This window comes from Mesoplodon mirus (genome assembly GCF_964341445.2).
Source record: "Mesoplodon mirus genome assembly, chromosome: 3".
Taxonomy (NCBI): domain Eukaryota; kingdom Metazoa; phylum Chordata; class Mammalia; order Artiodactyla; family Ziphiidae; genus Mesoplodon; species Mesoplodon mirus.
Window position 1 is genome coordinate 77,461,641 of NC_138978.1, and position 27,072 is coordinate 77,488,712.

Consider the following 27,072-nt stretch of genomic DNA (forward strand, 5'->3'; position numbering starts at 1 on the left):
TTGATTTTTTTGGTTCATGTGCTTATCGGAACATAACTAGCATCATATCAAAATCTCAAGTGAAAACTCTGATTGGCCTTGCAGTAGTTGAGGGCAAATCTCTGAAAAAGATTTGCTGTGCTTTGAATTACAGGAAAGTTACAGACTTGAGCAAAAGCATTTGAGTAATTCCCATTTTTAGATCAATATTTTCAAAATTGAAAATTTAAGAACACAAAACTGGAAAAACAGTATATCAATGGAATTAAGGAAGGGTACTTGCCTAGAAATGTACAGTATCAGATTGAAGATCAGATGCCAAAGTTTAACAGTTTTATCTTGAGTAGTTTGCCTTCATGGAAAAGAAATAAAAATAATTTCACCCTTACTAACTTGGATGGATGAAGCTTTTAAGAAAGACTGTGGGAGAGATGAGTGGAAAATCCAACACTGCTGATTTCTTTCATTCTAAAACAATTAATAGTGGGACAACCAGAAATTCGTTAGTCTAATCAAGCTGAGAAAGTGGCTTTTTTTCTTCCAGATATAACAGGGCTCTTCCCTGATGTGACGGGCATCACAACTAGTAAGGAACCCTATAGTCCTGGCTCCATTCCCATTTTGGATTATTTAAATGATAATATAAATATGTATATGTATCAACTAAAAGGTCTGAGAAGTTGATTCTGACATACCCAAATAGGAGGTGGGAGGGTCCACCTTATTTTGGGGGAGCATTTGTAAAGTTTTGAAAGGCTTCTCATTGTTCATGAATGAATAAACAAGAAAAGTACCAATGTAGAGCCTATAAAAGAGATCATGCTCAAGGATAAGTTCACAGCCTTCAAGAGGAAGAGAATGAACTTAAGTTTAGAAAATATTTATGAGGGAGGGTTTAAAATAGGAAATTATAGGTAGCGTCTATGTGGAATTCTTAAAAATTTCAAGTGAACATGGACTCTATAAAATAAGACGTTAAAGATAAAACGAGACTAGGATGAGAGGAGAGCTGGACGAGAGGCAGGAATAGAAAAGAAGCAATAATAATATGATAAGAGAAGGTTATAAGAAAATGAACCTGGCATTTGTAGAGTATAAAGCTGCATTAGAAGCAGTAAAGAGCAAAATAATCACTGCAGGAAGGTAAATTGAACATGTAAAGCACTAACTTGATAAAAGCTACCAGAATGTAGGGAAAATGGACAGGATAAAAATTATGAGGTGAAAAGTATGTTAGATAAAAGTAGGAACTCTACAAATTGAATGCATAGCATTCCTTCAGAACAGATAATGACTAATAGAACAGAAAAAATCATAAAAAATTATGATTCAGGAAAACTTAGTTGAAGAAAAACCTAAAAGTATACACTGAAAGAGCTCATTGTGTATTGACAAAAATTAACAAAAATACCAGCACCTAAATATATCCTGATGGAAGTTTGAATTACGAGGATAAAAAATGAATTCCACAAATATCCAGGTCTCCTTGCATCTTACAACTTAACACACATTTTTTCTTATACAGAAAAAAATCCATAAATTGGAGACTGGATAATTTTAAAATCCTTCTAGACCAAAAATTAATGAAGATACAACAGCACATAGAAATACTGAATAAAATATAACAAGCATCACTTTAAATGAATACTTGAATTTACAAGAATATAATAGAAATCCCCAGTGTGCAAAAAGTCAAATAGTAAGTGAAAAACCAGAGCTGTAAGGAGGAGCATACTTTGACTACCCTGAGGAAATTTTCATACCTTGGTAACAAAATGGCTTTTGTTTTAAATGACCTCACAGAGACAGAAAAGTTCTTTGATCCATGCAACTTGGGATTTCTTAGACTCGTGTATAAAGCCAGGATCCTCAAAGGATCATAACCTCAGTGAAAGCATAGACTAAAAGATAAAACGTCTCCACTGACAGGGGGAAAATAAGGAAGCTTACATTTCTTGGCTTGGGTTCCTGGGGAGGGCAGAGGGCTGTGTGTGCATGTGTATAGGATGCTTTTCCTGAGAGTTTGTAATCAACTGCTTCTTCTCCAGTAGCTTTCACGTTATAATCTGTATTAATTGTGTGGTTTAATAATTTTAAATAAAATATCTTATAGTAACAGTTCCAGGCTGGTAACATCTATCGGATGCCAGGCAGAAGCTAATACAAAACATATCCTCATATCAAACCCTGCGATTTTCTCACAGATAAAGTCCCCCTGAACTTTGAGTTCAGAGTCCAAAATCAAAATAGATACATAACACACACACACACAATCTACAACAAAAGATATTTAGCAGATACAACAGCATTAGACCCTACCAAGAATGTCAGAGTAGAATTGTCACATACAGACTACCATTTAAATTAATAATCACATAAAAAAGAAATATAAGAGAAAAAAATTGTATGTGCTTCCCACAGAGCCTCAAAATATATAAAACAAAATTGACCTGTTTAGAAGGAAAAATTATAACTATGTAAGATTTATAGATGTATATAAAGAATTCTCACCCAGTAATTGGAGAATACACAGAAATATATAGAACACTTACAAAATTGATGATTTGACTACACATATTTGATATACTTTAAAGAATTGATACATAGGCTGTGGTCTCTGACCACAAAGCAATTAAGTTTAATCAATAATAAAAGACTAATTAAACAACTAAACACAAATGTTATATTTGGAAATTAAAAAAATTCAAATAACACACAGGTCAAGAAATAACTCATAAATTTAAAATTCAATTATGTATCAGAACTTGTGGGGTGCAGCTAAAGGATTTAGAGACAAAATCTTAAATGTGTATGTTAGGAAAAGAGAAAGACATTTGTGATGTAAGGATGTAAGTAAACAAGTTAGAGAAAGCACAGCATGGTTAATCAAAAGAGGAAAAAAACTAATAGAGACATGAGCAAAAATCAGTGGAATAGAAAATATTCATCAGAGCCAAAGCTTAGTTCATGGAGAAGACTTTTAAGAGAACTGATTAGAACTGTACCTATTTAAGATTTAATCATAGTTAAAATGTTTATTCAAAACTTAGCAAAATTAGGACTGGACAGTTTTATAGTCAAGTTCAAAAAACAAAAATTTTAATCTTGTACAAAATTTTTCAAAGAATTAAAAAGGAGATATTCTTAATTTCTTAAATATATCTATTCTAGTAATAGTTTTACAAGTAAAGTATGGGAAAGAAAAGCAGTTAGAAACATGTTCTTTGAAGTTAGGGACAGCAGTAGGATGCTCATTGTCTCTATCTGTACAGTATAACACTGTGAGTCATAACCTACACGGTAGGACAAGAAAAAGTTGGAGTAAAAAAAATTATCATTATTTACAAATATGTGATTATCTACATAGAAAATTCAGGAGAATCTACCAGTGTTATTTTAGAATTAATGAGAGTCTGCCAGTCTGCCATATAATAAGATCAGTATATAAACATCAACTATGTGCTATACATCAGCAACAAACAAATGGTAATTTTTTAAAAAGTCTCCCTTTTACAATAGCAACCAAAGCTCTAAAGAACCTAGGAATAAATCTAATAAAAGAATAAGACCTTTAAGAGAAAAAAGTTATAAAATTCTACTGAGATATTTAACAAGCAGATATCATTTGATACCCATTATATTAGCAAAAATTAGAAAGTAAAAATTAAACAGTAACATTTTGTTGAGGATATGGATCATCAAAGATAGAGTGGTAGTATAAACTGGCACAACCATTTATTGAGCCACTTACTGTTTAGTTAAGTTGAAAACGTGCATACCCTATCATCTAGGGATCCACTCCTAGCTCTATACTGTCCGGCAACAAGACAGAACATTTGAATTCAGGACCAGATGGAAAATCTTTAGCATATGATTCTGGTAGATATAATGTCCTCTGAGAAAAAGCCTCAGTGAACAATTAAGGAAGTAAAGTACTTTTCAAAGAGCATTTCAAAAATTGCCTGGGTCATTAGTTTTATGACTATAAATTTACTTTGTTTTATCACAAAATCCTTTAGGGAACATCTTCAGTCAAACATGGCTTGGATGGCCTAGAAAATCCACAGCATCCCTAGATAGAGAGCAAGTTTGGAGAGAAAGCATGTACATGTGATTTGTAGTGAATAAGTACACTATGTGAATTCATAGTATATCCATCTGTCCATATAGATACTAGTCAAATAAGTTAATGTGTTTCTTTCTATAATTTGATCATTTAAATATATATGTCTCACCAAAAGTTTAAAATTTTTTTAACAGTGTAGTGAAAGAGTGGGTCAATTATAATGTTCACTTGTAACCAAGACTTGATAAAAAATTAACTAATAAAAAATTATAAGGAGAGGACAGAAGAGTAAATGTTAGTATTGCAATAAGAATAGCCTTTATTGCCTATTAAATTTTCAACCACTCATTCATGTTTGACTTTGTGCAAGACTAATTAATATCTTAGAAAACAAAAGTAGGCCCGTTTGTGCCATTAAGTAGTCCCATCCACTGAACTACACAAATAACAGTTATAGTAATTAAAGTTGTTTTTTATACCCACTGTTATTGTAAGGTTACAGTGAATTTGCTTTGAACGAACATGTTTGAATATGGTGAAGCAAAGTGTCTCTTCAGCAAAGTGAACACAATTGCTCTTCAGATTAAAGGGATAGAAATATGATATTTCATTAATACATTTCCAGAGTAGGGTTTTTGACGGGTTAAAAAAATATATGTATCCAAAGAATTAATTGTAATCATTGTATAAAACACTTTTGAATATGTGTTTTTCATTCTATTCCTATGTGTGAATATCTAATGAACATGTATGGGTTGGTAACTTCTTGTGTGTATATTATTTTATGTTATTTAATCTGTTTAATTTATTCTTTTTGATCAAGCACGCAAATCATCAGAAGCATCTGGTAGGAAACCACTTTTTACAGAATAATTTGTTTGCTTTGTTGCTATAAGTTGGATTTTATGAGGCATTTTGTAGCAACTAGAATATTTTATATTAGTTTACTGAAAATATTTGTACTACAGCATGTATGTGTGTGGGGGGTATACTTAGAAATAACAAATATTGAGTTCTAAAGAGGTGAGTGTTTGAAGTAGGAGTGCCAGAAGACAGTATTACAGTCTACTAGATTTACACTTCCTAGAGGTTTTGGAAGAGATTGTACTGTTATTTTGTTGATAGAACTTGGTATTTTCATAACCAGTTTACCTCCATTCCCATCCTGTTTTGTGCTTTCTGACATACACTAAATAACCTAAATAGAATAATGCTTTTACTTAGGTAAAGAATGAAGATGAAAATAATTTAATTACAAAGAGATTAGGGGGCCCATGAATTATAATCTCATTAAAAAAATTTTTAACTTATTACAAAAAAAAGATACTGTTAAGAAACAACTGCTTATAGTACCTAATACTTGCTCTTTCCCTAATAGAAAATTTTAGAGGAACAGCTCCTTCTCTTATTCCCTAAATGGATAGCCATCAAGATTTAAAATATTCAGACCTGTAACTCCCACTGTTCTTCCTCCTTACTCTATCTGGCTCCCCTCTTTCTTTAGCAAGTGGTCTTGCCTCCTGTTTCCCAGAAGAAATAGAGTACAGCAATTGTGAATAACTCAGTTTACTCCTGGGCCTTTCCACATACTGAAAAGCGTCGCTGTGGCGAGCAGCTACCTCCCGGATTGGGCACTTTCTTGCCCATACACTTCACCTCCCACTGCTGCTCTACACTTTTACCCTATGCTGCAGCTATTTCAGGTCTGTTGACATTTCCTGAGTAAACCATGCTCTTTCCTTTATGCATTTGATTCAAGATCATCCCAGCCTATCTTTGTCCTCAACTTCATCTGCCAGAGGAACTGTTTATCCTTCAAGATTCAGCACAAATGCTGCATCATCTTTTATGCCTTACCTTACTACCCAAGAATTTCCTCTTTTGAGCTCGAATAGCACCTGTAGACTTCTTAGTTGTAATCCTTGTCACATTCTATTACAGTGGTTCATCTATTTCCCCTTTAGCTGCTCATCTCCTATATAGTGGAGATGTGTTCCCAGAGTCTAGCTCAGTTTCTGGTACCATTGAACAGTGCTCAATAAATGTTGAGAAGATTGTTAAACCAGCACCAATGAAGTAAAAATACCTGGAAGACACTACTGTCTCTCAGAAGGGACTTAATGAAGTATTACAATTCAGAGTGTCTTTCCTACAGTAGAGTTTTGAAAAAGAACAGAAGTCCAGAGATGGCATTGCAGTAATTATAGGATGTGTATTTCAGTATATGCTACTTAATATTATTAGTGCTATTGCTATGAGGAGTTACATTTTTTGTTAGCTGTTTTAAGGAAAATTAGAATGGTATTGATTTTGGTGCTGAACAGTAATTATTGATTTTACTTCCTAACCATTTAATTTTAAAATATTCTATTTGAATATGTTCGGTCAAATAATCATTTCTACATTAATGTTTTAGTCTGTACATAATATTCTGTAAAAATGTGTATAAGTGATTTCATGCTAATATGCTGTTTTTATGAGTGTCATTTAATCATTGTTTAATTTATTTTTCGGATACAAGCTTGCTCCTCTTCAGAAGTATCTGGTAGGCAATTACTTTTAATAAAACAAATGTTACCTTTTAAAACTTTTTATTTGGTTGTTTGCAAGTTGTTATGCTCCTCTTAAAGTTATATTTTTATAAAGTATTCTGAGTTAATAAAATATTTTAGTTGATGGGAGAAATGGTTTATTTAGTTTTATGTTGAGTTTTATCCACAGAAATTATTTATATTGCAGTTTCTTGTGTGATATTTTAGAAACAACAAATATAGCACTGTGAAATAGTGGGAGCTGTACAGGGTAGCATAAGACAGATTAATACACACCACTTAAATTAGATAACAGCTTAATGAAAGGTTTTTGAAAGAAAAATATAGTTGTAAATTTTGAGTAAAACAGCTAATATTTTAACTGTGTGTTTACCCTAGGAAGTTTATATTCTATTTTGTTCTGTTTTCTATTTGTTTCCCTTCTATTTTCTGACATCCATTAAAAGAAGTTAAATAAAATTGTGCTTTTATTTTAAAAGAGGTGTCAGAGAGAGGTGACATTTATCACATTACAAAGAAAACTGGACAATTCAACATCTGGAGTAGTTATAATCTGTTCAGTAATAGATTTCTAAACCCTTCTTATAAAACATGAATGATAACCTCCTTTAAGCTTCGCATAATGGCATACTGTAATGAACAACATGCCCTTTTTATAATCAGTAGCAATCTAGAATCTAGCAGCAACACAGAACCAAAAATTGCCCAGTAAATAAATTTACTAACTATAATTAGTGAAACATTGCAGAATTATCTGAATCACATGGAATAAAGATATGCCGTACTTGAATTTTTAATAAATTTTCCTAATGTTTAAAATGAACTCTCTAATTTTTAACAATGTCGTGTGTATAAATATATTCAAAGATATTTTGAGGGTGGTAAGATTTAAGTTTTTTTTAATGTACTTGTAGATATGCATAAAAATTATCACTTTGTTTCTTCTTTCTTCATCTCATGAATGTGGGTAAATATTTCTACAAACCAACCCTGGGTGAACATATAGATTCCTTTGGTATTTCTTAAACTGAAGAGAAAATAAATTTATGTGGAAAATAAATGTAATTGAAGTATATACTTCTGGGAAGAAATTGAGGTAATTTTTGGTGTGTCCTCATTTTTTTTAGTACCTAGTTTGCTCCATTATTGACCAGTACAGAACAAAATATTTTTGCAGAAAAATCCTTTGTTGAGATGTTTTTTCCTAAGGAGTGTTACTAATCACTGTGTTTTTAGATAGGTACTGATGATTACTAAGAAGCATTACAACCAATATTATAACTCATATGTGTTGAGCTCCAAAACCTGTGGCTGTTGCAGGATATCACAAGGGTTTAAATTGAGTGTAAATGTAGATATGGCTTATATACGAACACAAGAAAACAATTGAGAACTTCAAGTATATGCTTTATAGGGAACTCCAGATTAAATGTGCTGCAGTGTTTGAATTTGGCTTTCTCCCACCACTCGTTTTATTAATTAGTTGCCAACACCTTATGTCAGTGGAAATAAACTTTAAAAATAACTAGAGAAAAGCATTTAGAAAGTTAAATTCACCACTGTGTAAAAATAATAAAATCCAAAGCAAATACATGTGGTTCTAGATTGCCTATTGTTTTAGAGTTATTCATAATCTAGCGTGTTATAAAATATTTTATTTTTTGTGTTTATATTTATAACGTATATATTTTGGTTAGCCAATATTTTTACAAAGAGTTAACTGTGTTCATCTTTGCATCTAAATAGTACACATATAAACCAGACATTTCATGTGTATATGTATACTTATGTGACAAAAAGTGTTGCAGGAACAGAGTTTTCTTTGTGGAATTATTTAATGACATTATAATTAATGCTTATCCTTACTCTAAAAGGGAATCTATTTGTTGAAATAATTTTCAAAATTTAACATCTTTAATTCATACCATTTCTGATAATTTTCATATAAGACCTTTATGAGAACTGTTATTTACTTTCTATAGTGTTACTTGACAGTAAACTCAGAATACTGATGAGTACAGAGAGTATTTCAAAGATTTTCCTGAATATCCTATCAGTGCATGAAATTCAGTAGTACTTAAAATTTTTCCTTTAGTTTATTCACCAAGCAGGAAAAAAGGAAATTTTCCTTCAACTTACCATCTTTGGCAAATACTGCCAGTCCTTCCTTTGACCAGTTACTTTTTTCTTAACTCAAGATCCAATTAGCAAGAAGTGACAGGAGAAGCTGAAACAGGATGTTAGGGATTTTTTCCTTTTCCTGATTTTCTTCCATGTCTCCAAAATATCTGTACTCATGCAGGCATCTGGAGAGTTTATACTGCAACTTGATGTGCAAGTTCTATAGATAGAAAATAACTAAAAATATTTTTCAAAAGAAATCAGAGGTATATTTTGGGAATCACAAGTTGTTTCTTAAAAGCCACAGTTGCATTTAGCAATAAATTATGTTTTTAATTTATTTTATAGCTGTCGTTTCCAAGTCATTGGCCTGTGCAGATGTCTGTTTCATGCAAAAAAAAAAAAAAAAGATCTTACTTATAAAACCACTCTTCTTCAGTTTTAACTAGTATATTAACTTTTTAGAAGTAGGATGCCTTGAACCTTCCTAAACTCAAAGAAAATGTAATAATTTTCCACCCCCAAATCCACCGCCAGGAAGAATTAGATCATATTTGCATAATTAGTTGCAATTATTTGATTCATTGTTTTGGTGAATGAGATTTTCATACAATGGAAAATTCTAATTTTAAAAATTATTTTTCTCAAATTTTCTAAAATAGGTATTTTGAGAGTATTTTGCAAAATACAAGTGACAGTTTATATAAAGTAGTAAAATAATATCTTCAGAAATGCACACTAGTGTTACATAAAAACTAATGTCTGCTGTTGGTGCCTGTTAACACCATTTTGAAATCTCAAAGCACTTAAAATGCCAACAGCTTTCTTGTTTAACAGTATTTTGCCAAAGGTACTTCAGTGGGGGTAAAGGAGGAAATTACAATATATCTTACATGCCTCAGTTTAATACTACTGCATCATTAGAAGATCTTATTAAAGTATTTGTGAACCCCTCATTGAACTTTTGTCTTTTTATCATCATTATCATCATTCTTATTATTACTTCTGAAATAAATGCCACCGTGCCATTTGTTTAGCCTTTTACTATTTCAACACTATTTAAATCCTACTTTCATCTTTATTTACAGATTCAGATATGAGAGGAATATTGGGAACTCCCCCCCCCAAAAAAAAGAAAGACTAAAATAATTACTTCTTGTGTAGTTACGTTTTGCTCTCTCAAACCTAACTATGGGAAAAATAATACATTTTGTTAATGCCATTTTATCTCTCTGGAATTTTTTTCCTATTTGTTTCTAAAACCCTGAAGTTATTTTGTAAACAGAAGTCATTGTTAATAGCTTTGTGGGAAGACAATGAAAAAGAGGAATCCTTTTAAATGATTCATCATTTATCCAATCTAAAACTTCAAACCAAAGCTCTATAAAATAATGTGGCTATTATTGATCACTATATAAACATCTGATTTTGAATTGCTTTACTTTAGTTTATATTATAAATTAGGCATTCAGGCCTTTCGTTTGCTCCAAATTTAGAATGAGAGTTTTAAGCTGTTCGGGTTTTTTGGCTGTGGTTTGTTCTGTTTTATTTTTAAGTCTTTGTGGCTATTCTTTGTGTTATTCTGTAGTTTTTCCCTTTCACTTTACCTTTAGTAGAGAGGATACAAATCTAATAATATAAATCCTTATACCTGAAAACAGCCCTTTATCAAAGTCAGTTATTTTTGAAACTCCACAAATCAACAAATCCACATTCTCCGGATTTTTTACTTCTTATGTTTAAATGCTCTGTTAATATCTGCTGGCTTATTTATTTACAATAAGTATTTTGTCCTATATTGATTTCTAACTTTTTTCATTACTTTCAGGTATGTTTTCAGGAACAGTATTTTTATTATTAAATTTGAAATTATCGAAGTGACCTCCATAGAGAACAGTATTAGATATTCTTAGAAACTGGAGAAACTGTTTGCTTCTTCTTTAGAGAAACTAAATAGCTCTCTAGTATATCATGGTTGTGAATACATGTTTCATGGCAACCATAGTTGACTTAAGTCTGTGTTTTTTAAGCAAGTATATTTATGTGTAATGTATTTATGTATGTAGTATAAATATTCTTAGAAGTCAAAATTTGTTTTGTTTTTTTTTTTTAATATATTTTCAGTGAAAGAGTTTCTAGCCAAAGCCAAAGAAGACTTTTTAAAAAAATGGGAAAATCCTGCTCCGGTAAGGAACATTTAAAATTTTCTATGATTTAAAAATCTTGCTTTAAGTAAAATCATGATTCTTACCTAAATAATTAACTACTTCAGAAAGTTTAATTTTCAAATAGCGTTAATAAATATAGGCTGAACGTGATAATTTTGCCATAATATTATGTTTTGATTAATAATTTTATGTATACCTAAATTGGAGAAGGAACTAATTTCTGATATAATACCTGATTATACATTTTGATACTAATTCCAAGTTGCTACAAACTCTTGATATTTTCTAATATTCTAGTAATTTTAATTTATGCCTTTGATACCATATTTATTATTTTTATTAATTATGACAATTAGGGATCATATTGTGCAGTTTCAAATTCTTAATCACAAATACTTGGCTACTGACAACATACCAAGTACACTAGGATCCTTTCATAAATGTTTTGATGGGTTAAGTTCTATATAATTTAAGTACTTTAGATCTTAACTAAGATCTAAAAATTATATATAAAAAGAGCCATCTACACTTGCCAAAAACTCTTCTTCAATTTATTTTTATAAATAATTAATGACCTTTAATAGTAGGTGAAATTTTGAAAACGTTTTTCCTAGCATAAAAATCCTTTTGAAGTATTTTTTTCACTAAAAAATATTTAGTTCTAAATAAAATGTTATGTTTAATGAAGATGCCATCATTACCAAGATTTAGAGCATGAGCTATATAATTTATGAGGAAGATGGCATATTCGTATGAAAAGCAGTGACTAGCAGAAAGAGATGTTTTGTTGTCTATTAATGATGTTTATTTTCATTATTTAGTTGGGAACTTTATTAAACATTTCAATCCATTGTTGTTGATAAAACCAAAAATTAAATATGAATCCATAAAATTAAATAATTAATTCAGTCAGAATTATAAGGACTTTTTCTTTCTGTATTCATACAGAATCTCATGGCAATTTAAAATTATTAGAAATAAGAATGACAACAAGTTTTATAAATAAAAACTTAGAGTTACTTGCTTTCTCCTTAATGATTCAGTAAGAAGCTGTGATGTGTCTACAAAGGCAAGGTTGATTTGCAAAAGATTAAGTCCAACTACAGTGAATTCCAGTAGCAATCCAAATTCCTCACTTATAAAAGAACCATATTGCATCACATTTTTCTCAAGCTTAATGCTATACAGAATGGCCCTTGGAAATATTTTTTCCAAGATTTTCATGAAGATGTTTATAATGAAAACCTATTAAGCAAATCGGTTAGCAATTACTATTTGGTGCCACTTAGCGCATAATTTGTTCCTAGTAATTTTCATTTTATTGTGGCAGCAACAAATTCAATAGATTGATGCCTTCAATTCTTTGCTTCTATGCTATAGTCAAAGCCAAACAAAGATGTTTGCTTAAAACAAAGAATCTTTCAAGGAGAAAGAGTGATTATTCTTCTGGGACTCCGACTTCTGGTTATCTTTGTGGGAGTGAGGAACTCTTTTTACCTTATTGTTCCTTTTTTAGGTAATACTGGGTTATTATCACATCAGAGAGAGAAAACCATTAGTATCTCTCATGCTGTTATTATCTAGTTCATATAAGGATAGAAATGAAGTAAGACAGTGTTTCTTCAGAGGTAACTAGTGAAAGGACTCTGATCCTCAGCTTATCTATTCATTATAATTATTTGTAAGTGCATTAAGATTATGTGGCTTCCATGACTGCATACTTCTGGTCAGTTTGTAATTATTAAAATATGGAGCTAATTTATTAGAAGTCCAATACTATGAATTCATATTAGAATATGACCTTTCATATTTCAACTGAAGATCTTACTTCCTCACATTACTATTATACTTTGTTTTGCGATGTAAGTCTCTTCTCAAATATTAGATCCTTTCTTATTCAAAGGGAAAAATAGAACTAATAATCTGTAATTTCAGTAGTCTCTTTGTATTGTTTTTAAATGGGTAGTTATAAATTACCTATTCTGATAGCATATCATTAAATCTATTATAGTTTTCATAGTCTTATGAAAATTTCTAATTTTAAAGTTTATTTTTTCATGTATATGTAGAATAATGCCGGGCTGGAAGATTTTGAAAGGAAAAAAACCCTTGGAACAGGTTCATTTGGAAGAGTCATGTTGGTGAAACATAAAGCCACTGAACAGTATTATGCAATGAAGATCTTAGATAAGCAGAAGGTTAGTGTATTCATTGGTTTGGGTTTTTTGGGGGGGGAATTTAAAAAAAATTTTAAATTAAAACAGTTGATTTACAATGTTGTGTTAGCTTCAGGTATACAGCAAAGTGATTCAGTTATATACATATATTTTTTTATTACATTCTTTTCCATTATAGGTTATTACAAGATATTGAGTATAGTTCTTTGTGCTATACAGGTTCTTGTTGGTTATCTATTATATATATAGTGGTGTGTATATTTTAATCCCAAACTCCCCATTTATCCCTCCTCCCCCACCTTTCGTTTTGGTAACCATAAGTTTGCTTTCTATGTCTGTGAGTCTATTTCTGTTTTGTAAATAAATTCATTTGTATCATTTGTTTAGATTCTACATATAAGTGATATCATATGGTATTTGTCTTTGTCTTGCCTACTTCACTTAGTATGATAATCTCTAGGCAGAATACTCTTTAACATAAATTGCAGCAATATTTTTTGGCCCCATCTCCTAGAGTAATGGAAATAAAAACAAAAATAAACAAATGGGATCTAATTAAACTTAAAAGCTTTTGCATAGCAAAGGAAACCATAAACAAAATGAAAAGACAACCTACTACAGAGTGGTAGAAAATATTTGCAAATGGTACGACTGACAAGGGATTAATATCCAAAATATACAAACAGCTTATTACAGCTCAATATCAAGAAAACAAACAGCCTAATCAACAAATGGGTGGAAGATGTAAATAGACATTCCTCCAAAGAAGACATACCAACAGTGGCCAACAGGTACATGAAAAGATGCTCAATATTGCTAATTATTAGAGAAATGCAAATCAAAACTACAATGAGGTATCACCTCACACTGGTCAGAATGACCATCATCAAAAAGTCTACAGGTAATAAATGCTGGAGAGGGTGTAGAGAAAAATGAACCCTCCTACACTGCTGGTAAGAATGTAAATTGGTACAGCCAATATGGAGAACAGTGTGGAGGTTCCGTAAAAGACCAAAAACAGAGCTACCACAGGATCCTGCAATCCCCCTCCTGGGCATATATCTGGAGAAAACCATAATTCGAAAAGGTACATGCACCCTAATGATTATAACAGCACAATTTACAGTAGCCAAGACATGGAAGCAACCTAAATGTCCATCAACAGATAAGTGGATAAAGAAGGTGTGTATATATACACAATGGAATATTACTCAGCCATAAAAAATGAAATAATGCCTTTTACAGCAACATGGATGGACCTAAGGATTATCATGCTAAGTAAAGCAGTCAGACAGAGAAAGACAAATATCACATAATATTGCTTATATGTGAAATCTAAAAATGATACTAGTGTATTCACTGTTATTTACCTGAAGAGTAAATTTTATCTGCTAGATTATTAAACACATGCAATAGAATAACTTACCATTGACACCTTCAGATAATTTTATTGTTGCGTTTAATTTGCATTCCTCTTTATTGTGACTATATGACACACACAATTAATAGTTTGAGTGTAGGGGGGTACATTATTATTTCAATAATTATTTATACATAATAGGTATATATATGTTTGCTAACAAAATATTGAATTCTATATGTAAAGAACAGGCATCTCTGTTACATTTGGCTTTGTGGAAAAATGTTGGGACCAATTACTTGATCCTTAGATTGAGGTAACAGAAATTTAGTGATTTATTTTATGACTTATTTTAATTGACAGTTGAAGCCCTGTTGTTTAACATGATTGAGCTGTTTAATTTAAAATGTAAGTTAAAGTAGGGAAAAATTTGAAAACCTGCATACTGTAATAAATATCAAATCATTATATTATACACCTCAAACTAATAATGTTACATGTCAGTTATAGCTAAAAGAAATTAATTAATTAAAAAATGAATTTTAAGTATTTATCATATATTAGTGTTATCTAATGAATCAAGGTGTCTGAATTATTCATGCTTTAAATATTAAGCTTCTGTTTTCCTAGTAATCACGATTGAGGGAAAGTAAAAGAAAAATGGCGAATCTTGATATGTTATCTTACAGATATTATGTACTCAAGAATGACATTTTGGCTTGCTGGGATACAGATGGGAAAATGTGGAGGAAACAGTACTGAACGAGTAATCAGGGTTAGAGATGGTGGGTAAACTAGTGCTATCCAATAGAAATATAATGTGAGGCACATATGTCATTTTGAGTTTTTTAGTAGGTACATTTTTTTAAAAATAAAAAATAGTTAAAATTATTCTTAATTAATAGATCTTTATTTAGCCCAACGTATCTAAAATACTATCACTGCCACATGTAATTAATATAAAAATTACTGGGGCTTCCTTGGTGGCGCAGTGGTTGAGAGTCTGCCTGCCGATGCAGGGGACATGGGTTCGTGCCCCAGTCTGGGAAGATCCCACATGCCGCGGAGCGGGTGGGCCCGTGAGCCATGGCTGCTGAGCCTGCGCGTCCGGAGCCTGCGCTCCGCAACGGGAGAGGCCACAACAGTGAGAGGCCTGCGTACTGCAAAAAAAAAAAAAAAAAAAAAAAAAAATTACTGAGATGTTTCATATTCTTTTTTTCATACCAAGTTTCCAAAATCTGATGTTTATTTTACACTTACAGTATATCTCCATTCAAATTAGCCACATTTCAAGTGTTAAATAACCACATGTGGCTAGTGGCTACCATATTGCACAGCACAGCATTAGACTGGTCTGAGGTTTCAGTCCAACCTCTATTTTTTTTTTTTTTTCCTTTTTTTTTGCAGTACACGGGCCTCTCACTGTTGTGGCCTCTCCCATTGCGGAGCACAGGCTCTGGACGAGCAGGCTCAGCGGCCATGGCCCACGGGCCTAGCCGCTCTGCAGCATGTGGGATCTTCCTAGACCAGGGCACGAACCTGTGTCCTCTGCATCAGCAGGCGGACTCTCAACCACTGCGCCACCAGGGAAGCCCAACCTCTATTTTAAAACAAAAACCAAAACTAACCTTTAACATGAAAAGTAGTAATGGATTAAGTCTCTCTAAAATTAAATACACCCATACACACATTTGTGCATCTTTGTCTACTGCCCTCTTTCACTTTATCTTTTCTAACCATGCTTCTTGAAAAAATAGTTTAATCACTATCCGCTAACTCACTTCCTTTTAATTCTTCAACCCACAAGAATTTAGCTGCCTCCTTTTTTATCTCCTGCTTCTTGCTACTCTACTGAAATGGCACTACCATGGACCACCAATCCAGTGACTTAATCACCAAGTCCAGTGGACTCTTTTTGCTCATCTTATGTGACTTTTTTAGAGCCTATGACTGTAGTGATGCTCCCTTGAAACTGTCTTGTCCCTGGACTTCTGGAACCCCATGCTCCTAATTATAGTATTTCCTTTCTGGGCTCTTCTTTTTCATGTGCCTTTTCCTGTTTTGTTCTATTTTTTCCTTCTGTCTGCTCTTTAAAGATTGCTAATCTCAATCTCTGGACTATCCACTCTTCCTGTTTTCTTGTTCTATACCCTCTTCCCATGTACTCTAATCCAAGCTTCAACTCATCCTTGAACTCTACACTTCTGATTTGTACATGCATGGAGTAAGAGCATGGAGCTCTTAGAGATCAACTAGTCCTTACCCTAATTATCTAGATGAGGTAATTGGATCTTAGGGAGGGTAAGTGACCAGCATACTTGTATTGCTAGCACAACAACAAAATGTCTCCAATTTGCTTGCTTGCTTGTTTGTTTGAAGCATAATAGACTTACAATATTATATTAGTTACAGGTGTACAACATAATGATTTGATATTTCTATACATTACAAAATGATCACCATGATAAGTCTAGTTACTATCTGTCACTATACAAAGTTATCATAATATTATTGACTATATTTCCTACGCTGTATTTTAACCTGTGATTCATTTATTTTGTAACTCTTAATTTATCCTGTAAACTCTTAAAGTTCATATCTCTTAATCTCCCTTACCTATATCATTCATCACCCCACATCTCCTCCCCTCTGAGTTCTCTGTATCTATGAGGCTGTTTCTGTTTTGTTATGTTGTTCACTTGTTTTTTAGATTCTACATATAAGAGAAATCATATGGTGTTTTTCTTTGTCTGTCTGACTTATTTTTTACTCACCATAATACCCTCTAAGTCCATCTATGTTGTCACAAATGGCAAGATTTCCTTCTTTTTTTATGGCTGAGTATATTCCATTTTATATTCCATCTTCTTATCAATCCATCTGTTAATGGACACTTAGGTTGCTTCCATATCTTGGCTATCGTAAATAACACTGCAGTGAACATAGGGGTGCATATATCTTTTTGAATTAGTGTTTTTATGTTCTTTGGAAAAATGCCCAGAAGTGGAATCGCTGGATTATATGGTAGTTCTACTTTTACTTATTTGAGGAAACGCCATACTGTTTTCCATAGTGACTGTACCAGTTTACATTCCTACCAACAGTGCATGAGGGTTCCATTTTCTCCATGTCCTTGCCAACACTTGTTATTTGTGTCTTTTTGATAATAGCCCTTCTAACAGGTGTAGGGTTGTATCCCATTGTAGTTTTGATTTGCATTTCCCTGATAATAAGTGATGTTGAGCATTTTTTCATGTACCTGTTGACCATCTGTGTGTCATCTTTAGAAAAATGTCTATTCAGGTCCTCTGCCCATTTTTCAATAGGGTTGTTTTTTGATGTTGAGACTTATGAGTTTTTTTGTATATCTTGGATATTAACCCTTTATCAGATACATTGTTTGCAGTTATTTTCTCCCATTCAGTTGGATGCCTTTTTGTTTTGTTCATAGCTTCCTTCACTGTGCAGAAGTATTTTAGTTTAAGGTAGTCCCATTTGTTTACTTTTGTTTTTGTTTCCCTTGCTTGAGGAGACATATCAAAAAAAACACTGTTAAGACAGGTGTCAAATAGCATACTGCCTATGTTTTCTTCTAAGAATTTTATAGTTTCAGATCTTACATTTAAGTCTTTAATTCATTTTGAGTTTATGTTTGTATATGGTGTGAGAAAATAACCCAGTTTGATTCTTTTGCATATAGCTGTTCAAGTTTTCCAGCACCGTTTATCAAAGAGACTATCTTTTTTCCATTGTATATTCTTGCCTTGTTTGTTGTAGATTAATTGACCATATAAGCATGGGTTTATTTCTGGGCTTTCTATTCTGTTTCATTGGTCTATGTGTCTGTTTTTGTACTAGTTTCATACTGTTTTGATTACTGTAGCTTTGTAGTATACTTTGAAATCAGCAGGCATGATACCTGCAGCTTTGTTCTTCTTTCTCAAGATTGTTTTGGCTATTCAGGGTCGTGTTTACATATGAATTCTAGAATTATTTGTTCTAGTTCTATAAAAAATGCCATTGGTATTTTGATAGAGATTGCATTGAATCTGCAGATTGCCATGGGTAGTATGGCCATTTTAAGAATATTAAGTCTTCCAATCCATGAACTCAATGTATCTTTCCATTTGTTTGTGTCATTTTTAATTTATTTCATCAATGTGTTTTAATTTTCCGAGTACAGGTTTTTACCTCCTTGGTTAGATTTACTTCTAGGTGTTTTATTGTTTTTGATGCAGTTGTAAGTGGGATTGTTTTAATTTCTCTCTCTGATAGTTTGTTGTTAGTGTATTAAAACACAAATGATTTCTATACATTAATTTTGTGTCCTGAAACCTTACTGAATTCATTTATTAGTTATAATAGTCTTTTTTTGTGGCATCTAAAAAATGGAGGGGGGAAGTAAGAATGCAGCGTCATTAGAATGCATTCAAACATAAGAGATTATCAACTTAAATAACCACATGTATGTATAGTTTGTTATATATAGACCTCCTGGTATCCACAAACCAAAAATCTATAATAGATACACACCCAAAAAAGAGAAAGGAATCCAAACATAACACTAAAGATAGACATCAGTTCACAAGGGAAGAGAGCAAAAGAAGAAGAAAGAAACAAAAAAACTACCAAAAAACCCACCTGAAAACAGTTACCAAAATGATAAGTACATATCTACCAATAATTACCTTAAATGTAAATGGACTAAATGCTGTAGTCAAAAGATAGAGTGGCTGAATGAATAAAAAAACAAGACCCAGGGCTTCCCTGGTGGCGCAGTGGTTGAGAGTCCGCCTGCCGATGCAGGGGACACGGGTTCGTGCCCCGATCCAGGAAGATCCCACATGCCGCGGAGCGTCTGGGCCCGTGAGCCATGGCCTCTGAGCCTGTGCGTCCAGAGCCTGTGCTCCGCAACGGGAGAGGCCACAACAGTGAGGGGCCCGCGTAAAGCAAAAAAAAAAAACAAAAAAAAAACAAAAAAAAAAACAAGACCCATATATATGTTGCCTACAAGAGACTCACTTCACATCTAAAGACACACACAGACTGAAAGTGAGAGGGTGGAAAAAGGTATTCCATGAAAATGAAAATGAAAAGAAAGCTGTGGTAGCAATATTTATATCAGACAAAATAGACTTTAAAACAAAGACCATAATAAGAGACATGAAGGACATTACATAATGATAATTGGGTCAATGCCAGAAGAAGTAATAATAATTATAAATATATATATGCACCCACCATAGGAGCAGCTAAATACATACAGCAAATATTAACAAACATAAAGGGAGAAATTGATAGTAACATATTAATAGTAGGGGACTTTAATATTCCACTTACATCAATGGACAGATTGAGATAGAAAATCAATAAAGAAACACTGCCCTTAAGTGACACATTATACTAGATGGGTTTAATAGCTATATATAGAAAATTCCATCCCAAAGCATCAGAATACACATTCTTTTTCAAGCACACATGGAAATTATCCTGGGTAGATCAATGCTAGGCTACAAAACAAGTCTTAATAAATTTAAGAATTTTGAACTCATATCAAGCATCTTTTCCAACTACAATTATATGAGACTAGAAATCAACAACAAAGAAAAAGTACAAGAAACACAAACACATGGAAGCTAAATATAGTGCTACGGAGCAACCATTGTGTCACTGAAGAAATTAAAGTGGAAATCAGAAAATACCTGGAGACAAATGAAAATGAAATGCAATGATCCAAAATCTGTGGGACACAGTAGAAACATCTCTAAGAGGGAAGTTTATAGTGATACAAGCCTCCCTCAGGAAACAAGAAAAATCTCAAATAAACAACCTAATCTTACACCTAAAAGAACTAGAAAAAGAAGAATAAACAAAACCCAAAGTTAGTAGAAGAAAAGAAACCATAAAGATCAGAGCAGAAATAAATGAAAGAGAGACTGAAAAAAACAATAGAAAAGATCAGTGAAACTAAGAGCTGGTTCTTTAAAAGATAAGAGGCTTTAACCAGACTCATCAAATAAAGAGGAGAAAGGGCCCAAATAAATAAAATCAGAAATTAAAAAAAAAGAAGTTACAACTGACACCACAGAAATACAAAGGATTGTAAGAGATTACTGCAAACAATTACATGCCAACTAATTGGACAAACTAGAAGAAATGGATAAATTCCTAGAAGAGTACACTCTCTCAAGACTGAATCAGGAAGAAATAGAAAATACGAACAGATCGACTACCAGTAATGAAATTGAATCAGTAATTAAAAGAAAATACCTCCCAACAACAAAAGTTCAGGACCAAATGACTTCATGGGTGAATTCTACCAAACATTTGAAGAAGAGTTTACATCTGTCCTTCTCAAAGTATTCCAAAAAATTTCAGAGAAAGGAATGCTTGTGACCTCATTGAATGAGGCCAGCATCACCCTGATATCAAAACCGAAAAAAGACACCATAAAAAAAGAAAACTATGGGCCAATATCTCTGATGAACACAGATGCAAAAATCCTCAACAAAATATTAGAAAACCAAATTCAATATATTAAAAAGATCATACACCACGATCAAGTGGAATTTATCCCTGGGATGCAAGGATGGTTCAGAATCCTCAAATCAATCAATGTGATATACCACATTAACAGATTGAAGAATAAAAATCATATGATCATCTCAATAGATGTAGAAAAAGTTTTTGACAAAAAAGCTTTTGACATGAACATCCATTTATGACAAAAACTTTCAACAAAGTAGGTATAGAGGGAACAATACCTCAACATAATAAAGGCCAAAAATGACAAGCCTACAGCTAACACTCATACTCCCTGGTAAACTGAAAGCATTTTCTCTAAGATCAGGAATGAGATAAAGATACCCACTCTGTCTACTATTATGCAACATAGTATTGGAAGTCCTAGCCACAGCAAACGGACAAGAAAAAGAAATAAAAGAATCCAAACTGGAAAGGAAAAGGTACAACTGTCACTGTTGGCAGATGACATGATACTATATCAAATTTATATGTTTTTTATTAAACCTATTTAAATGTTATTATCTATACAGTCCCTAATATTTTTTGTTTCTTAAGATGTTAACAGAATATACTCTAGTCATAAAATATTAAAAGGATTACAAAAGATACCATTTTTATGCTTTAAAGTATTTAGGGAAGTTTCAAATTCCTTTTTTGGTAAGATAGTGACTTGTGTAAGTTACTGAGAAGATTAACTCATTGATTAAATCTTGGTGAAAGAGCATTTTCCAGAAGAATAGCTGCCATTTTAAGTCATTTCTACTGTGGCAATGTTCTGGATCTGTTCATAATTAGGACAAAGTGTTTATGTTCTGAATTTTTTTCAAGTTTATTTACTGTAATTTGCTAAAGATAAGTAATAAAATAACACTCCATAATAACCTTTTTGCCATAAATCTTTCAATTAACTCTTTTTGGCTTCTATCTTATAGTGTATGGAGCATGGGGAAGAAAATCAGTGCAGAAATCAAGGGAATCTCATTTCTTTATTCCTTACTATATGTCTAGTATTGCTAGGTACTTTATATTATTGTATCAGTGAATCTTCCCAACAACTTTGTGTGATATTAATTCCCCTTTTAAGACCATAACCTATTTAAGTAATTTTTCCAAAGTCAAACAGCTAGTAAGATGAACTAGGAATCTGCACAAGCTTTGTCTGATTTCTATGCCTCCACTCCTTGTTTAATTTTTCCTTTGGAATGTATTTGTTATCCCTAAGATTCTTTCTACCACCACATAGTTTGGTCTCTCACTAATGTTAACTGGGCTTTCACAATAGCATCTTAATTAATTTTTACAACCCCACACTTTTCCCCCTGTACTAATTCACCGTCCTTGTTGCCAGTGAAGTTTTCTTACCATGTCATATCACTTCACTTAGTCAAAAAGCTTCCTGATGTTTATTAAATGAAGCCAGAACTCTGCAGCCTACTTTCAAACACTTTATAATTTTCTTCCAGACTCCATTATAGGCTTATTTGACACTGTTTTCCTACATGTCCTCTATTCTCTACTTCTCTGATTGAAACTTGACTCACAGGAGTATTTGGTGATCTGCTGGGTGGTGCAGGGTAATATGTGATGATACATGGCCTATCTTCTATATTAATATCTTCTCAAGTGTTTGGCTAAAAAAAAGTCAGCTGATAAGTAATTATTTAGAAGTGCTTTTAAATATATATATTTAAATTAACATAAATATTAAGAAGTAAATATAAATTTTATTTGAATTTTGAAAATAAAACATGGACTATATTCTCAGGGGTACTTGTTAATTTTCTCTGCCATTCTGGCATACTTCATTACCAAATTTTTTTTTTTTTTTTTTTTTTTTTTTTTTTCCGTACGCGGGCCTCTCACTGTTGTGGCCTCTCCCGTTGCGGAGCACAGGCTCCGGACGCGCAGGCTCAGCGGCCATGGCTCACGGGCCCAGCCGCTCCGCGGCATATGGGATCCTCCCAGACCGGGGCACGAACCCGTATCCCCTGCATCGGCAGGCGGACTCTCAACCACTGCGCCACCAGGGAGGCCCCATTACCAAATTTTGAGAAGCACTGTCCTAAGCTATTACCAAATGGAATTAGCAATCAGACTTACCTTTTTTTTTTCTTTCCAGTTTTACTGATATATAATTGACATATAGCACTGTATTAGTAATGATTTGACTTATATAATAACATCATGAAGTGATCACCATAATAAGTTTAGTGAATATCCATCTTCTCATAGATGCAAAATAAAAGAAAAAGAAAAAAAATTTTTTTCCTTGTGATGAGAACTCTTAGGATTTACTCTCAGCAGCTTTCATATGTAACATACAGCAGTGTTAATTATATTTATCATGTTGTACATTACATCTCTAGTACTATTTATCTAAGTATAGAAGACTTATCTTTCTATATTTTCCCCCTTCAGGTAATGGTTCTGGATATTAACCCTGCCTGTACTACTCTTCTATGTTTTTCTAACCTTTGATATCTATCCATCTTTAAAACCCAGCTGAGCCCTCACCTTTTTTAATAGATTATAATAACAATTGACATTTATTGAGCTTTTACTTTGTGTCAAGCACTGTGTTAATCACTTGACATGTATTGTGCTACACAGTCACTTTCAAAGTAGGTATTATAACTATCGTCAGCATTTTATAAATAAAGAATCTTGGACTCAGAAAGATTATGTACTAGGCCTAATGTAAACATTTTCTCCACTGAACAATTATAACATCATAACTCTTATTTGGCAGTTATTCATAAATTGCTATTCTCATATTTATGCATCATACTTTCAAGTAAATTTTATGGAGCATGAAGGGAGATACTCTCTTGTCCTTATCTCTCTTGCACTTGTTGTGCCTTACATGTAGTAGATATGCATATTTAAAAGTAAATTAAAATTTAATTAGTTAATTTAAAAATTACCCAACATTATTTGCTTTGCCAGCTCATATGTCTTAGATTCATTTTAATTGTTATGCCCCCCAACATATACACACATTTGGCTTAAGGCTATAATGCAGAAAGCCTCTCTGTTACAGTTTTCATTACTTATTTCACAAGGTAACACATTGTCTATGCCTAACTAAAAACCCAGTATATCGTAATACATAAAAGTAAACACTGTGGTATATCCAAACAATGGAATGTTCTTCAATGCTAAAAAAAAAAGAAAAATGAGCTATCAAGCCATGAAAAGACATGGAGGAAACTAAATGCATAAACTAAGTGAAAGAAACCAATCTGAAAAGGCTAAATAAATACTATATGATTTCACCTATGGAACATTCTGGAAAAAGCAAAACAATGGAGACAGTAAAAATATTAGTGGTTGCCTGGTTTTGATGGGGAGGGAGGGATGAATAAGTGGGGCACAGAGGATTTTTAGGGCAGTGAAACTACTCTGTATATTATAATGGTGGGTGCATGTCATTACACATTTGTCCAAACCCATAGAATGTACAACACCAAGAGTGAACCCTAATGAAATTAATGGGTGATAATGATGGGTCAGTGTAGGTTCATTAATTGTAACAAATGTGCACTCTGGTGAAGAATGTTGATAATGGAGGAGACTATGCATGTGTGGAGGCAGGGGGTATATGGGAAATCTCTGTACTTTGTGTTCAGTTCTGCTGTGAACCTGAAACTGCTTTAAAAAAAAGTCTATTAATAAAAAGTAAACACAAAGCAACAATAATTCTCCAGCTAATGTTATATAATTTATTGTGATAAGTATGGACTAATTGGTTCTGTAACCAGTTAGAATGTGGACAATAGTGATTCATTCACTTCATGTTTTCAGGTAAAAAAAAAACAGCTGAGGTCCGACGAGTTGAAATAACATCGCCAGTGTCACAAACTGGTTGAATAGAAGGTCTAGAGAACACAGGTCTTCTGACTCTTAGTCAATTATTCTTTACTCAGCATTATTTTTATACTATAATTTTATATCCTAATAATGGATGGTATCTTTGATAACCTTTCTTATTCATGTTCAACTTCTTGAGTTCTGTGACTACCCCACACTGACAATAAGCTTCTGTCAAGAAAAAATGCCACTTCCTAATGATTTACACATATACAAAACCCTGTTTTTCTTAAATTCAGAATAGAATCACATGTGGAATAGAATCACAGTCTTCATGAAGTCAAGATAAGTTTCTTTCCCTACTATGTAGCTGATTGATTAGACAAACCAGTGGAAGCTTGATTAATCCTATATGACATTATTTGTTATAAAGACAGTCATTTTTTTCAATATTTTGTGGCTCTGCAAATGTTCTTGTATTTATTCAGGTATTATGAAATTAACAGATTGTTCATTTTTACCTCCTGTTTTTTAGTTATTGACTTTTCCTCAATCTTTAATTTTCTTGCTTATCTTCTCAAGATTTAAAATCAATACCTACTTATTACAGTAATTTGTGCCAGCTCTTTTAGTGGTCTATAAGTCATTAGGACCTCAGTATTTTCACTTATTAATTTTTTAAGTAATTTATTATAAGTCCTTTTTTTCTTAGTTCTTGCTTCTTTACTGAAAGTTATAGTTAACCTTCCAAAGACCAAGTTTTAAACCTCTGTTAGGTTTTTCATTTGAATCTGATAAGCCTAGTTGGTAGTTATTATTATTATCCTTATTTAAGCTAGCAATTTTGTTTATCCAAGTTCATTATTATATGGAAAACTTTTTTTTTCTTTTAAAATTATAACAACTTTTAAATTTTGTTCAAATACATAAATATATCTTTTTTTGTCAATTACAGGTTGTTAAACTGAAGCAAATAGAGCATACTTTGAATGAGAAAAGAATATTACAGGCAGTGAATTTTCCTTTTCTTGTTCGACTGGAGTATTCTTTTAAGGTAAATTTTACTTCTATCTAAATGAGATATTTTCAACTTCATATTTTTTAAATTAAAAAGCTATAATAGGATTCTAATCTATATGATAAACCTGGAGAAAATGAATAAACAAAAAAGTAATATATTTAGATTTATTCTTTAAATCAAATGAAGATCTGTGTATTTAGGATGATGTTAAAAATCGTTAATCTCTCTGACCTAATTTAGTACATAAAATGTAAATATTCTTACTTTTTCAAATTTTTTTTTAACTTTTGCTTACACTATAGCATTATGTCATTGCCACAGTGTTTAATTGTTCAAGAGTTAAGTGTTCCCTGCAAGAGCAGGAGCAGCAAAAATCCCAGACTAATCTGTGGCAAGAGTACCAGGGGGGGAAAAATAAGTGCCCCAGTGTAGAAAAGTTAGGGCCTTTTCCATTTATTCTCTACTTCCCAATGTTAGTAATGTATCAGATTTTTAAATTTGTCTTTTTCTAATTGAACGTGGTGTTATCTTAAAATATTTGTGTGCAAAATAATGTTTCATAATTTTGATTTATTTATCCTTTTTATTTGTTCATAGGATAATTCTAATTTATACATGGTTATGGAATATGTCCCTGGTGGTGAAATGTTTTCACATCTAAGAAGAATTGGAAGGTTCAGGTAACTAACACTTTACACTCCTCAAATCTTTATATGCTGTGTGTTTGTTTTAAACCAAACTTTTAAGTTATTTTCAATGTTAAAAATTTATTTCATTTAATTTAGTAATATTTTAGCTATATGAAGAATTACATGGAAACATTAATAAGAGGCCACATCATACTGAGTTTTAAAAATTAAATAAAAGCACCATGATAGCAGTATAAATATTCTAGCGTTCGTAGGTATCATGAGGGTCCATTATTTGAAGAATATCCAGATATTGCAAAAATTAATTGAATTTAGACCAGTATTTACTGAATAAATATTAATAATACATCTCTGGGGAAGAAGTTTGTGTAAGGATGAAGATAAGAAAGAAATATATAGAAAAGATAATCATTGGTATCATAGTGATAAAATTATGCAAGTTTATTTTGCACAAATTTATTCTCCTTAACGTTGTTGCCATGTTGAGTTTTAAACATATATATGTCATTTAAAAGGAGTTTGTACCTTATCATTAAGTTATTACTAATAAGGTCACACAGTTATTAAAGGAGTTTATAGATTTTGTTAACGTTCCCTGTGTGTAATAGTTTGTAAGCTACTACTATTCATTAAAAATCACTAT

General features: G+C 32.2%; 1 protein-coding gene across 1 annotated transcript in view; it reads left to right on the forward strand.

Moving 5' to 3' along the window:
- PRKACB (protein kinase cAMP-activated catalytic subunit beta) overlaps nt 1-27,072 on the forward strand; it is a 142,055-nt gene that overhangs the window by 81,962 nt on the left and 33,021 nt on the right. Inside the window, exons 2-5 of the mRNA XM_082615931.1 lie at nt 10,843-10,904; nt 12,956-13,084; nt 25,714-25,812; nt 26,377-26,459. Of these exons, the coding sequence (XP_082472057.1) occupies nt 10,843-10,904; nt 12,956-13,084; nt 25,714-25,812; nt 26,377-26,459 (373 nt within the window). The remainder of the gene's footprint in view (nt 1-10,842; nt 10,905-12,955; nt 13,085-25,713; nt 25,813-26,376; nt 26,460-27,072) is intronic.